Source organism: Orycteropus afer, unplaced genomic scaffold, assembly GCF_000298275.1.
Source record: "Orycteropus afer afer isolate SDZICR_OR568_19922 unplaced genomic scaffold, OryAfe1.0 scaffold00179, whole genome shotgun sequence".
In the NCBI taxonomy this organism is placed as follows: domain Eukaryota; kingdom Metazoa; phylum Chordata; class Mammalia; order Tubulidentata; family Orycteropodidae; genus Orycteropus; species Orycteropus afer.
The window spans coordinates 1,060,165-1,080,479 of NW_006921766.1; the positions used below are offsets into that span (position 1 = coordinate 1,060,165).

The following is a 20,315-nucleotide window of genomic DNA, read 5'->3' on the forward strand; positions in this document are numbered from 1 at the left end:
GTCTCACCATCTTTCTGAGGAGCATTAAAGCTGTACTCCCTCCAAGGCAGATCTGTTTGTTCTTCTGGTTGTCCATGGCATTCAGTATTCTATGCCAACGCCACAATTCAAACACATCAATTCTTCCTTATTCATTGTCCAGCCTTCACATGCATACCTTAGTCTTCAAAGTGACATCAATAATTATATGGATAGTGGTAAAAACCAACTCTGCCAAGGAAAATGATCTACAACTTGGTATTTACTCGTGATGCAAAGAATAATCAATTGCAACATACCTGTGAATTAATGTGCTAAAAACCATTAAAAAAGAAAACACAATTTTTAAGGGAATACAAGCAATGTAGATTAGGACTCTGAGGAAGTTCAGTGGGGGATGAAGAAGAGGCCTAGTATGAGATTATCTACAGCAAAGGCTGCTCAGCCTGGGCCCCTCACAGGCAAGCTAAGCCACCACACAGCTCTCACCCACTGCCTGCTCAGGGTGCCCAGGTGCCACTGTGCATACAGGCAACCACTCCATCAGGGTGACTCCATCTGTGTAGTCATTGTTCTATTTAGTTTCTGGATTAGAATACTCAGTAGCATAACACAAACTCAACCTCAGTTTGCTGCAGGCCCAGCCTCATCCTCAAGGTCAGGTGTCTTTGCTTGTTGGTAAGACATGACACGGAGTATCTGCTATTGTAGGGAATTGGAAAGGCCTCCAGCCTCCATTCTGAAACCTAGGCTGGCCTGTCCCTTGCTTCCTCTAGCACAGGCAGGACACTTCAGATATCCCAGAGCCCACTGCTACCCTGCAGATATGTCTGGGTTCCCAGACACCACCTGTGGGTCTATTGGAACAGTGTCCTGGTCACTGGGAATCTGGTTCAAATGCAGACACTGATGGTCTCTCTCAGGGCTGAAATTCTGCCTTCACACCAAGCTCCAGTGTGGCTGCTTTAGGCTTTGGGTACCCAGACCAGAGACCAAGCTGGGAAGCAGCAAAGTTAGGCCTGAGGCCCACCCTGCACACCAAAGACACACTCTTACAAGTCCGTCTAGTCCCTGACTCTGGGGGCTGCCTTTGCTGAACTCCAGGAACGAGTAGGAGGGAAAGGCTGGGCCTCGTGGTTCAGTGACCCCTCTAGAGTGCATCATAGGGAAGAGGGCCAGCCTGAAGTCACATCCCCCTCCACACTGCCTGGGTCTGTGTCCCTCTATTCCAGGTGGGCCATCCATCCTGGGGGGCCATGATGGCTTGAGGGGGAGGCTTCCCCCACTGCTGTGCTCATTCTGCTATACCCACTGTCACCTCTGCATCATGAGGCACAGGTTGAGGGGGGTGGGCAACTGCCCTGCAGCTCCTCACACCTAGGACACACTCTGAAATGTGTTTAATTCAGCTTAGACTTAATCCAGCTTTACATTTAGAAATCCCATCATCATCTTCATCACTAAATTCATCATCAAAATTCTATGTAAAAAACTTAAAGAGCTCTCATGTGAAGTCTGCGCAACCATGAACAGGAAACACAGACTTTCGTGAAGGAGCTGTTTCAATGGCGGATGTTTTAACATCTACTTAAAGCTTGATCCCCTGGGTCAAGTGCTGCCTAAGAGCAGGTCGGGGTCGGCAGTTGCCCTGGCCACTTGCATGTGCTAGCACCTTGTGAGGAAAGAAAGTTCCTCACATCCACCTCCTGGTCTCTCAGAGCCTCAGGCAGGCCTGGCTGTCACAGTGTCCCACAGTGTCACAGAATCCCACATCTTTGGTGGGTCTGATAGGCCTGGTGCTACAGCCACGCCACTTCTATACTCTATAGCAGCATTTCTTCTTCCTCTTCTTCTGCTCCCACAAGCAGGTGCAGGCTATCTTCATCATTATCAGATGTGGCAGCCTCCTCCTCACTGCCTGGTGGCTCTGAGGGCCGCTTCACACCCCTCTGCTTGGACATGGCCAAAGCGTATCGCATGTTGTAACGGTTCCAGTCACAGCTGTCAGACATGAGAATCACCACGTCAGTAAACCAACCAGCAGCATCTTGCTGTGGGGGATCTGACCAGTCTCATCCACCCTTGTACCACCCACATTGCCCCTACAGCCCCAGGTCACAGACAGCATGCAGCCCCACCATGCCCCACTGTCCATGATACATACAGCTTGGAGAGGTCATCAAGGTGCCGCTGGATGCTCTTCTGCAGGAACTGCATGGCTGGCAGCAGGGTCCCTGCCCTGTAAAGGAGGACAACAACACAGCCTTACTCCAAATGCTGCTTGGATCCCAGTCCATTCCTTTTCACTGACACAGATCAGTGGGGAGGGACCAGAGACATGATGGGCAAGCAGGGCTCTCACCTGGACTTCAGCTTCTGTCCGTGCTGCATGAGCAACTGCTGTGTCCACAGGAGATAGAACTCCAGGTGGCGAGATACTTCAAAGGAGGAGGCAAGAAACTCCAGGACCTTCTCTACATACACCTCAGGCAATGAGGAGCTGACAACTTCAACTGGAGGAGGTGGAAGAGAAGAAAAAATCATGCTTATTCTGCAAAAACCCCAAATTAGAGGTAAAGACCATTATGTCCCAGCCCTCTCTTTGCCTGTAGAGAGTATGGGATCTGGACAGACAACACACAGGCTGTTGCCACCCCCACCTCCCCCACTCCAGCATACTCACCCTCATCCTGGGGCACTGACTCCAGTGCCTCCTGCACCAGTGCCTGCTCATTGAGCCGGAAGGCCATCAGGATGGCCCTGGTGAATTCCCTCTGGCGCAGCGCAGCACGAATCCGGCTGGGCGTGATGCTTGTGTCCAGCTCAAATGGGTCGAAGACCATCCGGGCATCAAGGGAGTAGATGAGCAGCCCCTCGGTGGTGGTGGCTGCCCAGCAGCGCCCTGGAAATAGGCAGGAAACTGGCTTTCTAGAAATTCAATTTCATGGTTTCCTCATTTTATAAAGAAAAGGTATTGAATACCCAAAACTCAAAACTCACCGACACTGAGTCAATTCCAACTCATAATGATCCCCATTGGGTTTCCAAGGTTGTAAATCTTTACGGAACCAGGCTGCCTCATCTTTCTCCCATAGAGTAACTGGTGGGTTTCAACCACCAACCTTTTCGTTAGCAGCCAAATAAATGCCTTCACCACTGTACCACCACACCTCTGTGGCTCAAAGATTCTTCCCACCCCACCATCAGCCACTCAGCTCCTCTTTGGAAGGGACTGATTGGTCTTATGACTCTCACAGATGTTTTTCCACAGTAGTTTTATGCATGTAAGCAAATATGTAGATATATGCATTCTTTACTCTGTCTACCCCAGAAGCCAAAGAGTAAACATTTTGCAACTATTCATTTAACTCTAGCCTTAAAAGCTGTCCTACACAAAACATGGAAGTGAAGGGCACAGCAACATTAGAGAACAGGCAATGGGCCATGCAGCCCCTGGCCACCCTCCCTGACGGATACAATGGTGGTCCCCACATGCCTGGGCTGCTTCTACTCCACTATGCTGGAGAAGCCTCATTACTCCCCAGGCAGTGCTGCATCCACTCTGTGGACAGACCATGCCATGGGCTGAAGGCCCAACACTTTGCCCCCCAGACTTCTCAGAGCACTGTCTGCCTGCCCATATATGTGAGGCGGAGGAGTGACCATTCTGCCTCCTAACAGAGTCAAGGATTGGGGCAGCCCAGGGAGAGGACACTTCATGCAGAAGGGCGAGGGAGCAGGCCCCTGAGAACAGCCACACATGGGCAGCCCCAGGAAGAGCAACTGATGCCAGTAATCATGAGCTTGGACATTTGGGAATAGAGCCTTCACACTATGCATGTTCCTATACAGGTAGGGACAGGCAGTCACAGCAGCCAGAGCAGCTGAGAACCATGTTCTTACCCACAGCCGACCCCACAACTGGAGGCAGAGGCATGGCCACTGCCCCACACACCTTTGATCCAAGTCCCGCCCATTCTACTATGGCCAACCTTCTATGGAGGCTCACCTGTGGGGGAGAAGCAGAGTGAAGTCACCCTGATCTCAGGTTTAAAGTGCCGAGAGCTCATGTCACCTGGAGGAAGAATCGACAAGTTACTGGCACCACATTCCACACCTCCCCACCCAAGGGGGCCACCTGAGAGTGGCTCTGGAGAAAAGAGCCAATGTCACTGCCCTCTGCCCCAACCCTGGCACCAAGATAAGGCAGGAAGCAGTCTTTCCCATTCCGTGCATAGATGATGCTCATGTGCCTGGACCAGAGCCCCAGACTTGTCATGCCGCCACCCTTGTGGTAAAAATTCAAACCACACACCAGGTGAACGAAAATGTAAGCCTGCTCTTGACCCTGCCCCAGCCACCCAAGCCCTTCCTAGAGGGCACCATGACTAAAGTTTTCTTTTGTGGTCCCCAGGAATTCTCTCAGGGAACGTAACCTAGTCCTGACACTTGGGGCTAGACAGTTCTCTGTTGTGGGTGACTGTGCTGTGCAGTGCAGGACACTTAGCACGTCTCCTGCTCTCTGCCCACTCAATGCCAAAAGCACCAGATGGGGCCCAATAAAACAAAGCATCCAGGCTGCTGTGGGGACTCACACGGTGGGCTTCTTGGGCCTGAGAGGAGTGATGGTGCTGGCCCTTGTCTACCACCACTGACCCAGCATCTGGCCAAATGTCACTGTGTATGGTCAGAGCTCCTCAACTTTGTAAACCTATGGCCCCCACCATAAGCAGAACCATGGTCACCCAGGAAAGGTGTACCCCCACTGTGGCCCTACCCCCAAGGGGTGGCCATGGGGAAGGCGGGAGAGCCTCACTCACCTTTCTTTACACCTGGTAGTGGTATTGCAACCCCATCCTCCTCCCCGGCGTCTTGATCAATCAGCGCCAGGTTGCCAAACTCTGTCATTTTCCTCCGGTTCAAAAATTCCTAAGACAGCCAAAGCCAGGCCCATCTCACCTCTGATGTATGGGCCCAAGAAAGAAGCCTGCTGTCTCACACCATCTCTTCCCCTTTCACATGCCCTCAACACTAACCACAGCTCATCACAGCAGACCCTCTCTCCAAGGCTGCAGAAAGCAAGCAGCAGCCCCCTGGCCTGTAGCAGTGGCCCGGTCTGCCCACATGACAGGCTACAGCTCAGCTTGGCTTTTGCACAATGGGGTGGCCATAGAGAAAGCCCCCCACCCTTATGGGGGAGTTCATTCTGACCCATGGAGGCCTGGCCAACCCAACGCACCTCCATGGCATCCAGAGAGAGGTTGCAGGAGATCTCAAACTTCCTCACAAGGATCTGCTCCTTGACATGATAGATGCAAACGAACTTGGACAGGCCCCCCGCCAGAATGTGCTGGCCGTCTGCAGAGTAGCACAGGGTGGTGAAGGACCTGGAGGGGATGTAGGTTAGTCACTGCCCAGTAAGGCTGACCTGTGGGCTCTTCAGAACCCAACTTTGGGAAGCAGAGAAGATGCCAGACCAGGTATGCTAGCACACATGATGCCTTACTAACTCTTCAAGGCTGCCTGCCCAAACCTCACATGATGACACTTTTAACCACCACAACCTGCACTGGTCCACCTGTCTTGCTCCTGTTCTCAGAGTCCACATGACTCACCAGCAGGACAGGACATGCATGCAACACCCAATGCGGTGGCTATTCCACAAAAGGATGAATTATCAAGTAAGAGCAATTCCTTGTCGCTGTCAGAGGGGAAAGGTAGCAGACTTGCCTCCAGTCCTCAAAGAAGCTCCCCCGCCCCGGTGGTGTGCACCTGGTCTTGCAGAGAACACAATCCAGGTGCTCACTGCCCTGGGTGTTCAGGACATAGGACAGTAACCAAGGGGCAGGCAACGACTTCTTAGATACGACACCAAAAGCACAAGCAACTAAAGAAGATATAAATCGGACTTGAGCAAATTTAAAAACACTTGTTCTTCAAAGGACACAAGAAAGTGGGAACACACCCACATATCATGAGAAATGTCTGCAGATCACGTAAATAAAAGACTGGTATCCAGAATATACATAGAACTTAATAACAAGAAAAATAATCCAACTAAAAGATAGAATGAGAAGTTGAATAGACCTTTTTTTAGAAAAAAATATAGGAATGGTTAAGAATAAGTCCCATCCTCATCAGTTTGCAGTTGTTGCTGTTCACATCCAGTATAGGGAGTTCTGGTGGTGCAGTGGTTAAGGCATTCAGCTGCTCACCAAAAGGCTGGGGGTTTGAACCCACCAGCTGCTTCCATGGGAGAAAGATGGGGCAGTCTGCTTCCATCAAGATTTGTAGCCTTGGAAATCCTTTGGGGGCAACTCTACTCTGTCCAACAGGGTCACTATGAGTTAGAATCAACTCAACAGCAGTGGGCTTTTTTTAAAAATAATAATAATAAATCCAAACTACAATGAGATAACATTTCATACCCACTGGGATGGCTATGATAATTTAAAAAAACAAACAAACAAACAAACAAGTGTTGGCAAGGATATGGAAAAATTGAGAAGCTCACTGCTGGTGGAGATGTGAAATATTATAGCACCTATGAAAAACAGAGGGCAGTTTCTCAAAAAACTTGAAACAGAATTACCATATGACCCAGCAATTCCACTCCTAGGTATAGACCTGGAATAGAAAGCCAGGACACAGATACTTTAAAACAGTGGATTTTACAATATGTGAAATATACCCCAATAAAGCTGTTAAAAGGAGCTCTGGTGGTTTAGTGGTTAAGAAATCTGGCTGCCAAACAAAAGGTCAGTAGTTCAAATATACCAGCTGCTTCACAGAAGAAAAATGAGGCAGTCTGCTTCCATGAAGATTTACAGTCTTGGAAACCCAAAGGGGGTTGCTATGAGTTGGAACGGACTCGATAGCAGTGAGTTTGGTTTTTGGAAAGCTGTTAAAGACAGACTTGGGACAAAGATAAGGAGCAAAGACCAAGAAGACCCAATGCTCACAGAGTCTGAGTATCAGTGAAAACCAGAACAGCTGCCTCCTATGTAAGGCTAAGTAGAAACCTACATGCCCAATATTCAAACCAGCTCTGGGTGATACACCCCACTTCAACAACTACAAAAGCTGCAGCAGCATGTCTACCAGCCCAACACTTTGGCAGAAATTATGCAACCTAGGTCTGGAGGTGTTTCATTTGAACTCTACTGAAAAGAACTGACAGGCCCCAAAAAACCACAAACACTCTAACTTCACACCCACCTGGCGATCCCCAGTCACAAGGGGCTACTAATACTAAGCACATGGGACATGGGGACTGACAACTCGGGCAGTGCCCCACATGTCACCAGGGATCAGAGTGATGGATGTGGATGTCACCACAGACCCATCTCATGCTGGCCCAGAGCAGGCCTGGCTGACACCCTCTGATGTAGTACAAATCTAAGCACTCTCATGCTGGGCCACTCAGCCCTTCTTCTTCAGGCATCACAGCACTAACCCTCACCACAAGGGGCTGGCAATATCAGGAATGAAGGATTATGTCAGAAAGAAAAGGCACTTTGAGAACCTACTACTGGGACTGTGGTAGTTAACTCTGTGTGTGTCAGCTTGGCTGGGCCTGGTTGAGTGGCTGGGCAGCTGGATGAGACTGGTAATCAACTCCATGGTGGTATCTACTGTGAGCAGCTGAGTAGCTGCCTTTGGGTATGTGGTCTACTTCCCGTATATAAGAAACAGCTTTGGAAATGGTCTCCAGCTTATGGCATGCTTATGGAACCCTGCATGTAGCGTGTCATTGTTCAGCAGCCTGCCATGCTCTGCTGACCCTGGGACTTTCAATGGACTTGAGTTAATGGCCTGCCATGTGGTTTGGTAACATCAAGACTGTGCCTTTTCACTTGTCAACCTTGGGCTTGTCAGTCTCAGCAGCCAGCAGCTGTCTCAGTAAAGAAAAGCCTCTAGCTCCAGTGGGCCGCGAACAGGAGGCAGAGCTGAAGCCCAAGGCTGAGGGGCTTTCACCCAGCCCCTAGAGCCTAGCACTTTGAACTCAGACTTAAAGCCTCCAAATTATAAGAGAATAAACTCCTGTTTCTTCACGCCATCCCATTTGTGGTATAGTCCTGTCAGAGGGACACTAGGTAACCAGAACAGGGACCCTCAGATCCAGGGAAGACCCCAGAACCACAGACCACCCAAAGGGGGAGTGATCTTGTGAAATGCCCTCAGTCCCCACCCCACCCACAACCCCCAGGGAAGCACTCACTTCCCCTTGGCCGAATGCTTGGCTGTGATCTTGTCCAACGCCTTCCTGCCTGCTCGGAGGTCATGCCGGCCCTCGATGGAGCCCGTCTGCACCGCTCTCTCGGGGTCCCAGAAAGTGATCTGTGAGTTTAGTGTGGCCACAGCCAGCTCTGCCCCATCAGGGCGGAAAGTCACAGCCAACGCTGAAGAAAGACAAGACTCAAGGTGTCACTGACCTGGACAAGGCCTCCCACTTCCATCATTAGGCACTACTGAATACCCTCCAGTCTGAGGTGGGAGAAGGCAGGTCCACAAGAAGCTGCTGACCAGGGCTACAAGGGCAGTCCCAAAATAGCAAGACTGAGCAGGGGCTGACCCTGTCGTATGGGGCAGGAGAGAGCGAAGATGTGCAGGGAAGGCCCAGGTTGCACCAGAGCAGGGAACAGCAATGCCTAGACTGAACCTGGGGACAGCGGGAGGAAGAGTACCACAGAGGACCCCATGACTCAGGCTGGCATCCTTCTTTACGAAGTCCACACAGTAAAGATCTTAGGCTTGGTGGACCACATAGTCTCTGTCACGACTACATGGCTTTGCCAGGGTAGCAAAAATATAGCCACAATGGAAATGACTGTGCCCCAATAAAATTTTATTTACAAAGACGAATGGGGGCCAGTTTTGGTGGTTGTGCTGCTGTTTTTCCATTCCCTGGACTAGTCCTGGGATGAAGTGACCCCTGAAAATAAGCCCCAGGAAAGGAAGGCATAGCAGCCAGACTCTAGGCTGCCTCATCCACAGCCCCTCACCTACAGGCACTTCATCCTACCACCAGGTCTTCCAAAGAACAGCATTAGCGACAATGGTTAAAGCCCAAAGACATCTCCAGGGAACAGTAGAAAATAGCTCCACATGGTAACAGGCAGCCTGGGCCCCGTCTGAACTTTAAGCTCCAGGCAGAGGCTGGCCTCTCTCCTCAACCGGTCCCTCTCCTTGCCTGGCTCCCCTCTCAAAAGCCTAGTAGGGGAGACCCCTGACAGTTCCTATACTCCCATAGCCCGACTAAGTGACACTAGATTGAACCGCTAACTGTCACTCCTAACACTGACAGTGCTAGGTTTAAAGTCATTCTTCTCAGCCCTCAGGGTGAGGGGGGCAGGGGAAGAGCACTGCCTACTCAAAAGACTGAAACAGGCTTTTCCTCACAACCCTAGCCCACACGGTGGCTCACCATCGGAAGTCAGGGCCAGCGTCTCCTTGGTCCGCCAGCTGTCATACATGTCCCACAGGCGTACTGTCTTATCCCAGGAGGTGCTGGCCAGCACGGATTTGGCCGGGTTGAAGCTTAGACCACTGATGGGCCCCTCGTGGCCAGATAAAACCTGCAGAGGTGGGAAAGGAGATGAGGCAAGGAGGATGTGAGAGCAAGTAACTGGGGCCTCTGGGCTGCTCCTGAGTGTCTGCTACACATAAGCCACCCCTGAGGTCCCTGGCACTTGGGACCAGGTAAGCTCAGTTGTTCTGGTGAAAGGGAGGGAGCAAGTGCGCTCTGTCTGTTCTGGGGATGTGGCCCAGCCCTGCAACTCCCCAGAGCTGCAGTTTGGGGTGTACCACACTTACATCTAGGAGCCTGCCCGTCTGCATGGACCAGATAAAAACCTCAAAGGAGTCCTGGGCGCCAGCAGAGACAATCTCACCGCTGGAGTCTACGGCCACACAAGAGAACTGCGTGGGGCGTGGGGACGTGAAGGTGCGGAAGTTGCGATACCTGTTGGGAGAGGGGATGCAAGTCTGGGTCACATCTGGTGGCACCAGCACCCCATGCACACAAGGGTAAGGGCACCCATGTCACCCTCACTCCAGAAAGGCCTGGACTCCACACACCCCGCTACCCACCCAGGAGGCAGCCCTGTCCTTTGCCAACCTCCAGAGCAAAGATGTCACCTGTGAAGGTCAAAGGCACGCACAGTCCCATCCATGGACGAGGTCACAATGACATAGCCTGTGGCAGTGAAGGTCACATCAGTGACCCCACTTGAGTGCTCCGTGAAGGTGATGAAGCAGAAGCCACTGAGCATGTTCCACACCTTGACCTAGGGCAGGCAGCATGCCAGGGACAGGATAACTGTATCACCCCATGCAAGCCCAATCCCTGGGGCCCCAACACCAACAGGGACAGAGTACCATGATGGGAGTGGCCCCACTCTGTGCCTCAAGCCCCTATGACCCCCAGCCAGGCTCACCCCATGCTGACTCCTGACCCCCCCTAAGCCAGGCCCTCCCTATACTGACCCTTGAGCCTAGACCCCTGATCTCCTAACAGGCCCACCCCATGCTGACCAGGCTTACCCTGTGCCAGCCTCCCACCCCAAACCATGTTGGTCATGGTGCACTGAGGTCACATGGGGGCTACCTTGCCATCATCTCCACCAGTAGCAATGTATTGCCCATCAGGTGAATAGGCCAGTGTCACCATGCTATTGAAGTGGCCCTGTTGCTTGAGTACGTAGGACTCGCTCTGCCACTCCCATACCAGCAGCTGCCCCAACCCTGTGGGCACATGACAGTGGGGGGACGTTCACCAACTTCTCCCCCAGGTGCAGACCCAGAAAGCCCTCCATGTAAAGCAATGCCCCAAGGGGATCGGGAGGGACCTGGGGAGTCACTGAGGGCAGCTTCCTGGTGACAACAGGACTGCATGTCTGGTACAAAGTGAAGCCAGCTGCCTAATTTCACATGACAAGAACATGGGGGCCATGGTCCCAGCAGAGCTGCTGTCTCCGGTCCCAGCCAGACACACAGGAACCCAAAGCAGAGATACCCACCTGATTTCCCACAGATCTGATAGAGGCCAGGTCAAGGCCCAAGGCCAGAAGAGCTCATGAGAGCATGACAAGGCGCTCATGGCTCAGAGGAGCATCCACCCCAGGAGCTTCGTTAACTCTCCCTTTACACAGTAGCCACCTGACTAAGCTACTCTGGTCACATCGAGAACATGTACGAGTTTAGGCAAGACTTCTTGTCAACGTCTGACACAGGAAAGAAGATGCCTAGGCTCAGTGCTCCAAGCACATCCCTCCGCATGCCGGGCCAAGGATTTAGGCCCCTAGGACTCCATCCTCAGACCAGGCAAAGCCCCTCTCTCAAGGCCTCTCTGCACTGGGAGCCAGGCCTGGCCTCTACATCCTTCTGCCACAGAGGTGCTTGGTACCAAGCTCCACCCTAATGTCTGCCCTGAGGTCTGGCAATGGACAGGAGGACCTCTGTGTCCTGGGCCCAAAGACAAACCTGAGCATCCAAAGGCGATCCAGTCCCCAGTGCTGTTGATGGCAATGGATGAGATCCTCTGGTCTGAAATGCTGCATGAGAAAGAACAGATGTGGTGAACCCAGAAGAGCGCTGACAGTATGACACTGCAAGCCTGCCCTGCTGCCATGTGGCCTGGGGGCCTGAGGGCTGACCCAAGATGTTGCGCTACAGCCGGGCCTCCCACCTCATGTGGTTCTGTGTGCTTCTGTCCCCCACACGCATATCAGACTTAGAAATACTTCATGTCACTCAAAAGTATCAAATAAACCCAGACAAATGTCCTGGGCTCAAATATTTGGGAGTTCAAGATTCATAATACCAGTATTTTAATTTCTCTACAATCTGAAGATGAACAGAAAGAAAAAACAGAACAAAAAACAAAATGGCATCACCAAGCTTTGAAAGCAAACCCCAGCGACCACAAAGAGAAGGCACAGCCTAAGTAGGGTGGGCAGGGACTGGGGGGGCAGCAGCCCCACGGTTTCCTTAGTCACCTTCATTGACCTAATTAACAAAACTGCCCACAACAGAAAAGGATAGAGAGCTGGGGAAGCCACCCTGGTAGTTCTGAACCATTTTCTGGCTCTGCCAGCAATCATCCTGGCGAAAGACAGTGCAGAATCTCCTCCACTGGCTCAGTGCCCCTCAATCCCCTTTGGGCCACCTGACTCACAAGGAAAATCATAAAGCCATACCTTCAGAGGAACTCACCTCAGGGAGTGGATGAGGTTAAACTCTGGGAGTTCGTGCAGATGGAAGGTTCCAGAAGCAAAGCCAGTGACCAAGAGGTGGGTCTTCTTGTGATAGGCTGCAGCTGTCAGATTATTAAAATCACCTTCTCTGTTGAAAAAGTACCTGAACAAATGTGATGAAAGAATTGCAGCAAAATGGCTAGCGGCATTAGCACCTGGCCCTGCCCTGCCTCAGCCCACAAAGTCATCAGGGCACAAAGGCAGTGCCCCCACTGCACTAGTCTCTTCTCTCTTAGGGTGATCCACTCACTTCACACCCTCGTATCTGCCACGTCTGTTCTGCTCATCCATGTGCCAGACCTTCTAAACCCAGGCTCAGGGTCCCACGGGAACTCTTAACTGGTACCCTCCTATTCCAATGCAGCATCAGTGTTGGGTGTGGGGGGGGGGCACCTCGGGGGGGGGGGGAATGCCACAGGAGTGGGAGGGCAGAGGCCAGAGCAGAGCTGTGGGCTTGGGCAGAGTTCACTTCCCTCCCACCTCTTCCACCTCTCCTGGACCCTCTGTCCCGCTCACAGGAGACCAGGATGGATGAAGCACATCCCAACCAACCACCTTCCATGCTACCCTCACCTGCCTTCCAGTGACCTGCCTCCACTCACCCTCCTACCCGTCTTCTGCTCTGAAGCCTAGATATCTCCAAAAGCAGACGCAACAGCAGACATAGGTCAAGTCCTCCCTCCCTCATTCCCCTGGCTTCCCCCTACTGCCACTGGTCACCTACCACAACTGTGTGGCTCTCCAGAGCTTTTTACTCTGGGCCCATAGGGGCACCTAGATCACAGGCCAGGTCCCAATGCCACAAGCACATGTGTTTTCTAGGACTTCATCCAGATAAAATAGGCCTACACCCTGCATGCACTGCTCCTCCTGCCCAGCCTTCGAGGTTCCTCATGCCCCCTGAGCACTGAATGGGGCGGGAGGGACGCACTTGGCCAGCCGTGTGTACTTCACTTTTCCTTTCCTCTCTTCCTCAGCAGGTGTGGCGGTCCCACGCACAGTGGTCTCTTTCTCCCCATCCTCATCATCGTCTTCATCCTTATCCCGCTGCAGCAGGTCTGCCTTCCAGCCTCGGGGGGCCATCAACCGCAGGCCCTCTGGGGGGGTGTCACACTGCCACACACACAGGGCCCCATCCTGGCTCAGTGTGTACAGCTGCCAAGGGAAGCATGAGAATGAGTGTGAGCCACAACCCCTTACTGCCACTCACCCTGTGGCCTGCACACCTGTAGCCCAGGCCCATGTGGACACTGGGATATATGCCCAGCTTCTGTCTGGGTTAGCCACTCACTATCAGCCCCGTCACAGCCCTTCCTCTGTACTGAAGAGAAATGCTTCTTAGGTTCTAAATATTTCCCAGGTTACATGGCCTCGGGGTGTGAGGGGACCAGGCCACAGCACTCTCTCAGGGTTCTGCAGAGCTGTTTCACCCAGGGTGGAAGTGCTGGTGGCAGGCCTGTTTTGCACCGTGACGTACATCCAGGCTGCAAGACTCAAAGAAGCAGGCCACAATGGCGTCCTTGTGTCCTCCCAGTGCATAGTAGATGAGGTTGTCCCAGCGCTCAGCCCCAAACACCCAGGTGGACATGTCCTTGCTCCCAACCACGAAGCACCTGGAAACAAGAGAGGCAGCTTGTCCTCAGGCTCAGCTGCTTTACTCCACAGGCAAAGCCATCATCTGCAGAGCAGAGACACCTCCATCTGCCATATGGTCTGAAGGTCAGCTAAGATGGTCCCACAGCCCAGCACAAGTGAGAAGTGTCACTGATCCTTCAGCCAACTGGAGTGCCAGTTGCATGTGACTGGTATTATTCTTGGGTGGCAGGAGCCACTGTACACATGTCACTGTCCCCCAGCCACAAAGCAGTGTCAGGTCCTGGGCCTCACTAAGGGTGCCAATGAATGCACAGACACAGAGAACAAGTCATAGATCTCAGATCATGCCTGCCCAGGGCTACAGGAAGCACCTGGTCTCACCCCAATCAATCCAAACAGTTTTCTTGTATGAAAAAGTCCAATGCTTGGACCTCAAGGCTTATTTTGTCCAGAGTAACACAGGCTGATTCACTGGGGTGAAGAGGCATGAAGGGTGGTCATGTGACTCATTGGCCCCGTTGAACAGGTACATGTGTGCACACATGACAGCTATATCATGTGGAACAGCTGTAAGCTGTGCCATCCTCACACTGGGCCAGGGTCCAGCACAACACCAAGGCTCTGGTTGGATGCTGAGCAAAAGCACTAGGCAGCAGCTGCCTTCAAACCTCTACCTACAGGACCTGTGTATGACACAGAGCTCCCAGCTGAGGAAACGTCAGCAACAGCCTAGGGGCTTCATTGAGCTAGGTCCTGTGGGGGGGTCACAGGAAAGGGGTGTTCACCTAGCTGTTACATTAAATCCACAAATAAGATGCTTAGGGGAGTTCACCCATCTTCCTGCCAACCACCTCTGGGTTAGGGGTCTGGTGAGTAGACTTGAAGGTCCATCAGCTGATTTACAAGCATCTTTCCCTGAGATTGAGTCTGCTCTCATTTCCAATACCATCAAGGAGTGCAGACAGAGTTTAGCACCAGCAGTCCTTCCCCACGGTACAGGCCATACTCAGCCCAGAAGAAGCCCACAAGGTAACATTTCAAAATGAAACTTCCAGTTGCTGCATTGAACCCTGGCTTCCACTGCACCCTTCCACCCCTGCCCGCCTCTAGCTCCACCTGGAGTCATCGGTCCAGTCAATACACGTGGTCTCATCGTATGGTCCAAAGTAGGTCTTGTCCAGGACAAATGCATTGAATTCTCGCTTCTTCCCAGGGGCGTGGTACATCTGGGCAATGTTGCCCTTGGTAACAACAAACTTCCTGTGATGAAGTAGAGACAGAGTCAGCACTCATGACGTCCACAGCCTGAGACCCTGAAACATCTCTAAGCCTGGCTGCTCCAAGCTGCTCTGTGGTGAGTTTCTCACTAGCACAAATCTGGTGGCTGGTCTCTGGGGCCTCCCAAGTCCCAACTCCTCTCCTGCACAAATGGAGAAGAGGTGAAGAGGTGAGGGCATCAGAGAGGAAACCGACAAATAAGCCAGGCAGCCTTGGTGACTACTAGCCCCAGCAAAAATCCAGGGTACTGGGTCTCTAATGAGCATCCCTGGTGGACACTTCACAAGTGTGGTCACAATTGGTTGCTGGGGAACTAAGTGTGTCCTGGGTGACTCCATGGGGATATGACTCTGAAAGCTTGTGCCTGGTGTCCCTGAACTCTGCCCCAGCTACAGCCTTCTGGTGCCGATTTCGCTCTGTATCCTTTTGCTATAATGCCATGAGTACAACTATACCCTAAGTCCTGTGAGTCCTCCTACTGAATCCCGAACCTGGGGGTGGTCCTGGGGACCCCAACACACCAACACACCAGCGATACAGAGGCTGGTACTGCTGTAGATAGACCACAGGGGCAATGGAATCACTTCTGAAGTGCTGATTAAACCGTAATGCTACTAATGTGATGTCTTTGAACCTACTATAGGAGAAGCTGGGCATAGCCAGCTCTAGAGGAGGGGCTGACAGTGCCCCAATGGTAGCCAAAGGGCCAGCTGAGCCCCCTTACCTGCCATCGGGGGAGAAGGACACACTGTGCACAGAGCCTTTAAAGTGGAATTGGTGGAGCACCGATCTGCAGATCAGGCTGACCAACAGAGCATTGCCCCCTGCAAGAAGGAGGACAGGGTGGTCAGGCCATCAGCTCTCCAAGAGTGACACCCCACAACACATACACACACAAGATATGCACAGTGCAGAAACCAGTATGATACGCACACTGCAGAAACCATTAAGGGCCCTGCACAAGACATGAAGGCCCACTCTCCACTGTCTCTTTGGGAGCTCCATGTTAGGATGGGATCCATGCATGGTTAGGGCTCTCCTAGCCAACCTGTGGGACCCACACACAGCACCTACAGGGCCAAGGTTTGATATGCAGGTCACCCCCATGGACCCTGAGGGACAGGTGTTCACACACCCCTGTTAAATGAGGAAGCAGGCTCAGAGGGTCCAGGATTGACAAAGGATACACAGCTGGGGTAGGTAAAGGCAAGAGTGTGTAACATCTCTAGGCAGCAGCTCTGTACTCCCAGCTCCTCCCAACACAGGTATGTGGGCCCCTCACCCTGATAGAGAGTCCTCACCCCTCCCTACATGGAGACACAGGGACCCCCCTCACCTCACTCCACTTAAGTATACGTGTCCACACTGAGACATTCTCACCCCCATCCTGAGCTACACCAGAGCCGTGTGATGTTGCAATGACAAGAATGATGTCTGTTTCATGATGATGCCCCTCTCTCTGAGACTCAGTACTGCTATCACTCCCACCTGACTGCCCAGTCAGGACAGCACAGCTTCTCCGTACCCAGGGCAGTTACCTTCATCTACAATGATGGCGAGGCAGCCGTCCGGAGAAAGTCCTACACATTTGACATTGTACCGTGTGGCCAGGGGCAGGGTGTCCGATTTGTTGCTGAAAGAACAAACCACAGCAGGAGGTGGCAGAGTGCACGCCATGAACCTCTGCTTAGTAGCCCGCCCATGCCACACACCCTTCCAGCACTCCAGAGCAGTGACAACAGAGTACAGTCTTATGTCTCCACTGGAGGAAAGGAAGTCAGATCGTGTCCTTGGGGGAGGAAGTGTTGAAAAAACATAGTAAAAGCCTTAAAAATGGCTGACATACCAATTTTAACTCTAGGACTGTGTCCCAGAGGACCAAGCATATGTCTAATGCCAGGGACCTGGAAATAAGCTAGAAGTCCAAAGAGAGTAAGGATTAACCAACCACAACGATAGCATATATGGAATACGGTGCTTATGAAGACATGGGGAAATGCACAAAAATGGGCACATGAGTAATAACATGCAGGTGTATCTATAAACATCACAACTCAATTCTAATTTTGTTCTTTACTATTTAATTTTCCAAATTTTCTTCAATGAACACAAAGTCATCACTTAGCGATCCCTCATTGGATGTTATTTAACACAATGAGAGTAGCAGCAGTGGCAGCTAACCCCAGAGCACTCCCTGCACCAGGTGCTGCTCAAGAACGCTTTAGGAAGTGACCCACCAAACACTGACTGTCATTGCCCCACTTTACAGGAAAGGAACCAGAGAAAGCACTACAGAGCAGGGCACACCCTAGGCAGCCTAGGCCTCCCCAGTACATCTGGGCAGAGATGGGAGGGGTGAACAGGTACTCAGGAATCCCTCCCATTGGGAAGAGAGGAAAGCGGTAGCATATTTGTTCAGCAGAAACCACGCCAGACCCAAGCAACCAAAGCTGAGCTCAGTGAACTGCAGGCCTGGGCAGGCTGTGCGTGCTTGAATCACCCTGCCCCATTCCAAGTGAGGCAGCCCAGCAAAGAGACTGACAGCACCCCCAGCAGCCCAGGCTCTCCCCAGCAGGGGTCCAGGGCTTAACTTTTCCATGCTATGTAGCTGTACACAGGCAGGGGCCTCAACAGTGAGGCATATCCAAGATGCAGCACAAACCCTAATACTATTCCCTCTTTCTGCAACCCTTACTCCACAGCAAGAAGTTCTTGACCCTCCCATAGAGAGCTCAGCCGAGTGACACTAAGTGTGTGCCCCATCCTATGGTACCTATAATGGCAGTGTCAACAACCTAGACACCCATTGTAATCCCCATGTTGACCTGCTGACACTATGTACCTCCCACAACCCCTTCTGAAGCTATCTTCCAGCTCCTGAAAGCTAGGGTCAAAAATATTTAATTCATGGGTACACTATAAAAAGTAAGGTAAGGAAAACAGCTTTGAGAGTCACCATTGCCTTTTACATGAAAGCCCTAATTATCATTACTTTTAACATCATTTTCTCATACTCACTTTTTAAGGTCAAATACAGTGATTCTGTTTCCCACAGGGCTGATAACTGAATTTCCATCATGTGTAAAATTTAAATTTCCATGGCGATAGACCGTACCCAACAAATTAGAGAACTGGGAAGAAAACAAAGCTGTCTTAATACAAAGAAAATACAAAGGGTCTCTGCTCACAGCAAAAGGTGGAATGGGGTGTTTTGTGGATGGGAGTCCCCACAGGGCACCAGGCCCTGTGCATCCCCAAGGCCCTTTGGCCACACCAAACATTTCCTGAGCACACAGATGGCCACAACCCCAAGCAACAGAGATTGAGGGGAAGTGAACAGCCCAGAGGGCAGAAGTGGCTGTGAACATCAGGAAACCTTCGAAGACGAGGTATTTCCAGTAAGAAGGGGTAAGGGGGAGGGGGCAAGAAGAGGTCACAGGGCCCACGTTTCAAAAGAAAAGCTGCAACAAAGGAACAGTAATCCAAGAGCATCTAGAATTTGAAGCATCTGAACCCTGAGTGTGCCACACCCCATTCATTCACCAACATGAGAAGAAGTCAGTACAGATGGTGTGAGGTGCTGTGAAGACAGCAGGCCCACCCAGTGGTGCGCACATGGGAGGTGACCTTTGCTGGGTGCTCAGGGAAGGCCCCCTGAGAAGGGGTATCTTGAGCTGGAACCTAAGTGACAACAGCAAGCCTGGCTAGACTCTGGAGTTGTAGGCAAGGTTGGAGAATTTCAGGAAAGAACTGGGCATGCCCAAGAAGGGGAGTGTTGTGACCTAGCTCACATTTTGGAGAGCGATGCTAATGACTGAAGGGAGGCAAGGGGGAAGCAAGGGGCCAGGTAAGAAACTCTCGTTTCTAGCCTAGGAAAAAAGATAATAGTGTCCCAAGGAGCTTAGTAACACAGAAATGGAGAAGAGTGGATCCCTGAAAGGAGCTGTATGAAGGAGAAGGGCCAAGACCCAGAGGGCTTCTTCCGGTATGGTGCTGGGTAGGTGGGGACTGGGAAGGGCTTCCCCAGCAAAGCAGCACATGGAAGGAATATTTTCAGGGGAGTACCAGGTTCAGTTCTGACAGTAGTAAGTGTAATCTGGGGCTGGGCACCAAAACCCAAAACTACCGCAAGAGCTGAAGGCACAGCCCTGGAGGTCCTGCAGGGAGCTGCAATGGAACAGGGACAATGCCCAATGTGGGAAAGATAAGGAAATCAGGACACTGTGCAAACCTGGCCAGTATTTTCCCAAACAAGGATGTGGCAACTGTACCAACCAAAGTACAGTTCGGTACAGTTGACCAATGCAGAGAAGGCAGAGATGAGGGACCCATGGGCTCGGTTAACCTCTCCTTCTCCTTACTTACCTGGCTCACTTGTTTGCACCCTTTTCATTCCTCATGTGCTACCAGGCCCTCAACTCCTCACCTGGGTCTCCTGGTGACCTGACCTCACACCAAGCAGACGCCATCAGGTGCCAGCACCTGAGCCTTCACCGAACAAGTGCCGGCTCCCTGCCTTCTTCTCGCTTGCTCCGATCCCCAGCTCAACTGGGCCTCACCTTTTAATTTCCCAGGGACGGTGTTGTCCGTCTCCTGTCATCAAGTTCCCTCTCACTGGTGGAACAGTTAAACTTAGAGAACACAAAGGATCCTTCCCGTCCCATTTCTGCCCTCCCAAAGAAGATACAGGAGGAGCGCTCTGCGCCCGGCTCCCGCCGCAATCACCCTCCTGACCTGCTCCGTCCGTCCCAGGCCTCCTGGAAACCGCTTCCAACAGAACCACCGGCGCCGTCCGCGCTGCACGTTCAGGACTCACGTGCTTTCCTCAGCCATTAGGCAACCGGCGGCCCCAAAGAGAGGATGGACCCAGGCCTCTCTACTCCCGCGGCCGGCTCCGTCCCACGGACCAAGCAAGTGGACCAGTCCCCGCAGGTCTCAGCCCCGCGCCCCCCACGTGCTCACCTGGTACGCGAACTTCATCGCGGCAGGAACAACTGTGTTCCACTGCACCGTGCTCTGAGCCGGCTTCCGGGCACAGGACTGAGGACCCAGGCACCAGCGGTACAGCGCCTACCACGGCCGGAGGACCGCACAACCTCCCCTAGCGCCCCGCCCCGTCCCAGCGCCACAGCCCCTTCCCTACGAGGCTCTGACGCAGACCCTGTGGTTAGAGCTCCGCCCCTCCCGGTCCTGAGGCGGAACCTG

General features: G+C 52.3%; 1 protein-coding gene across 1 annotated transcript; it reads right to left on the bottom strand.

Annotated features, from left to right (window-relative positions):
* Window positions 1–1,802: 1,802 nt before the first annotated feature.
* Window positions 1,803–20,090, bottom strand: PWP2 (PWP2 small subunit processome component). The gene is made up of 21 exons (XM_007947251.1): window positions 20,073–20,090; window positions 18,129–18,241; window positions 16,649–16,743; window positions 15,835–15,934; window positions 14,949–15,092; window positions 13,714–13,849; window positions 13,168–13,391; window positions 12,196–12,339; window positions 11,464–11,534; window positions 10,589–10,725; window positions 10,120–10,268; window positions 9,796–9,943; window positions 9,407–9,557; window positions 8,201–8,381; window positions 5,219–5,366; window positions 4,800–4,908; window positions 3,989–4,054; window positions 2,663–2,881; window positions 2,342–2,492; window positions 2,144–2,218; window positions 1,803–1,980 (listed from the first exon to the last, which is right to left on the bottom strand). Exons 1-21 carry the CDS (start codon window positions 20,088–20,090, stop codon window positions 1,803–1,805), a joined length of 2,757 nt encoding a protein of 918 aa, XP_007945442.1.
* Between the last annotated feature and the right edge of the window lie 225 nt (window positions 20,091–20,315).

What these genes read in the sequence shown, in the direction of transcription:
- PWP2 (XM_007947251.1), bottom strand. An exon ending in GATCGCCTTTGGATGCTCAG is followed by an intron (nt 10,726 to 11,463) that starts GTTTGTCTTTGG and finishes ATGTGCCCACAG; the next exon opens with GGTTGGGGCAGCTGCTGGTA. An exon ending in ACTACCAGGTGTAAAGAAAG is followed by an intron (nt 4,055 to 4,799) that starts GTGAGTGAGGCT and finishes TTCTTCCTCCAG; the next exon opens with GTGACATGAGCTCTCGGCAC.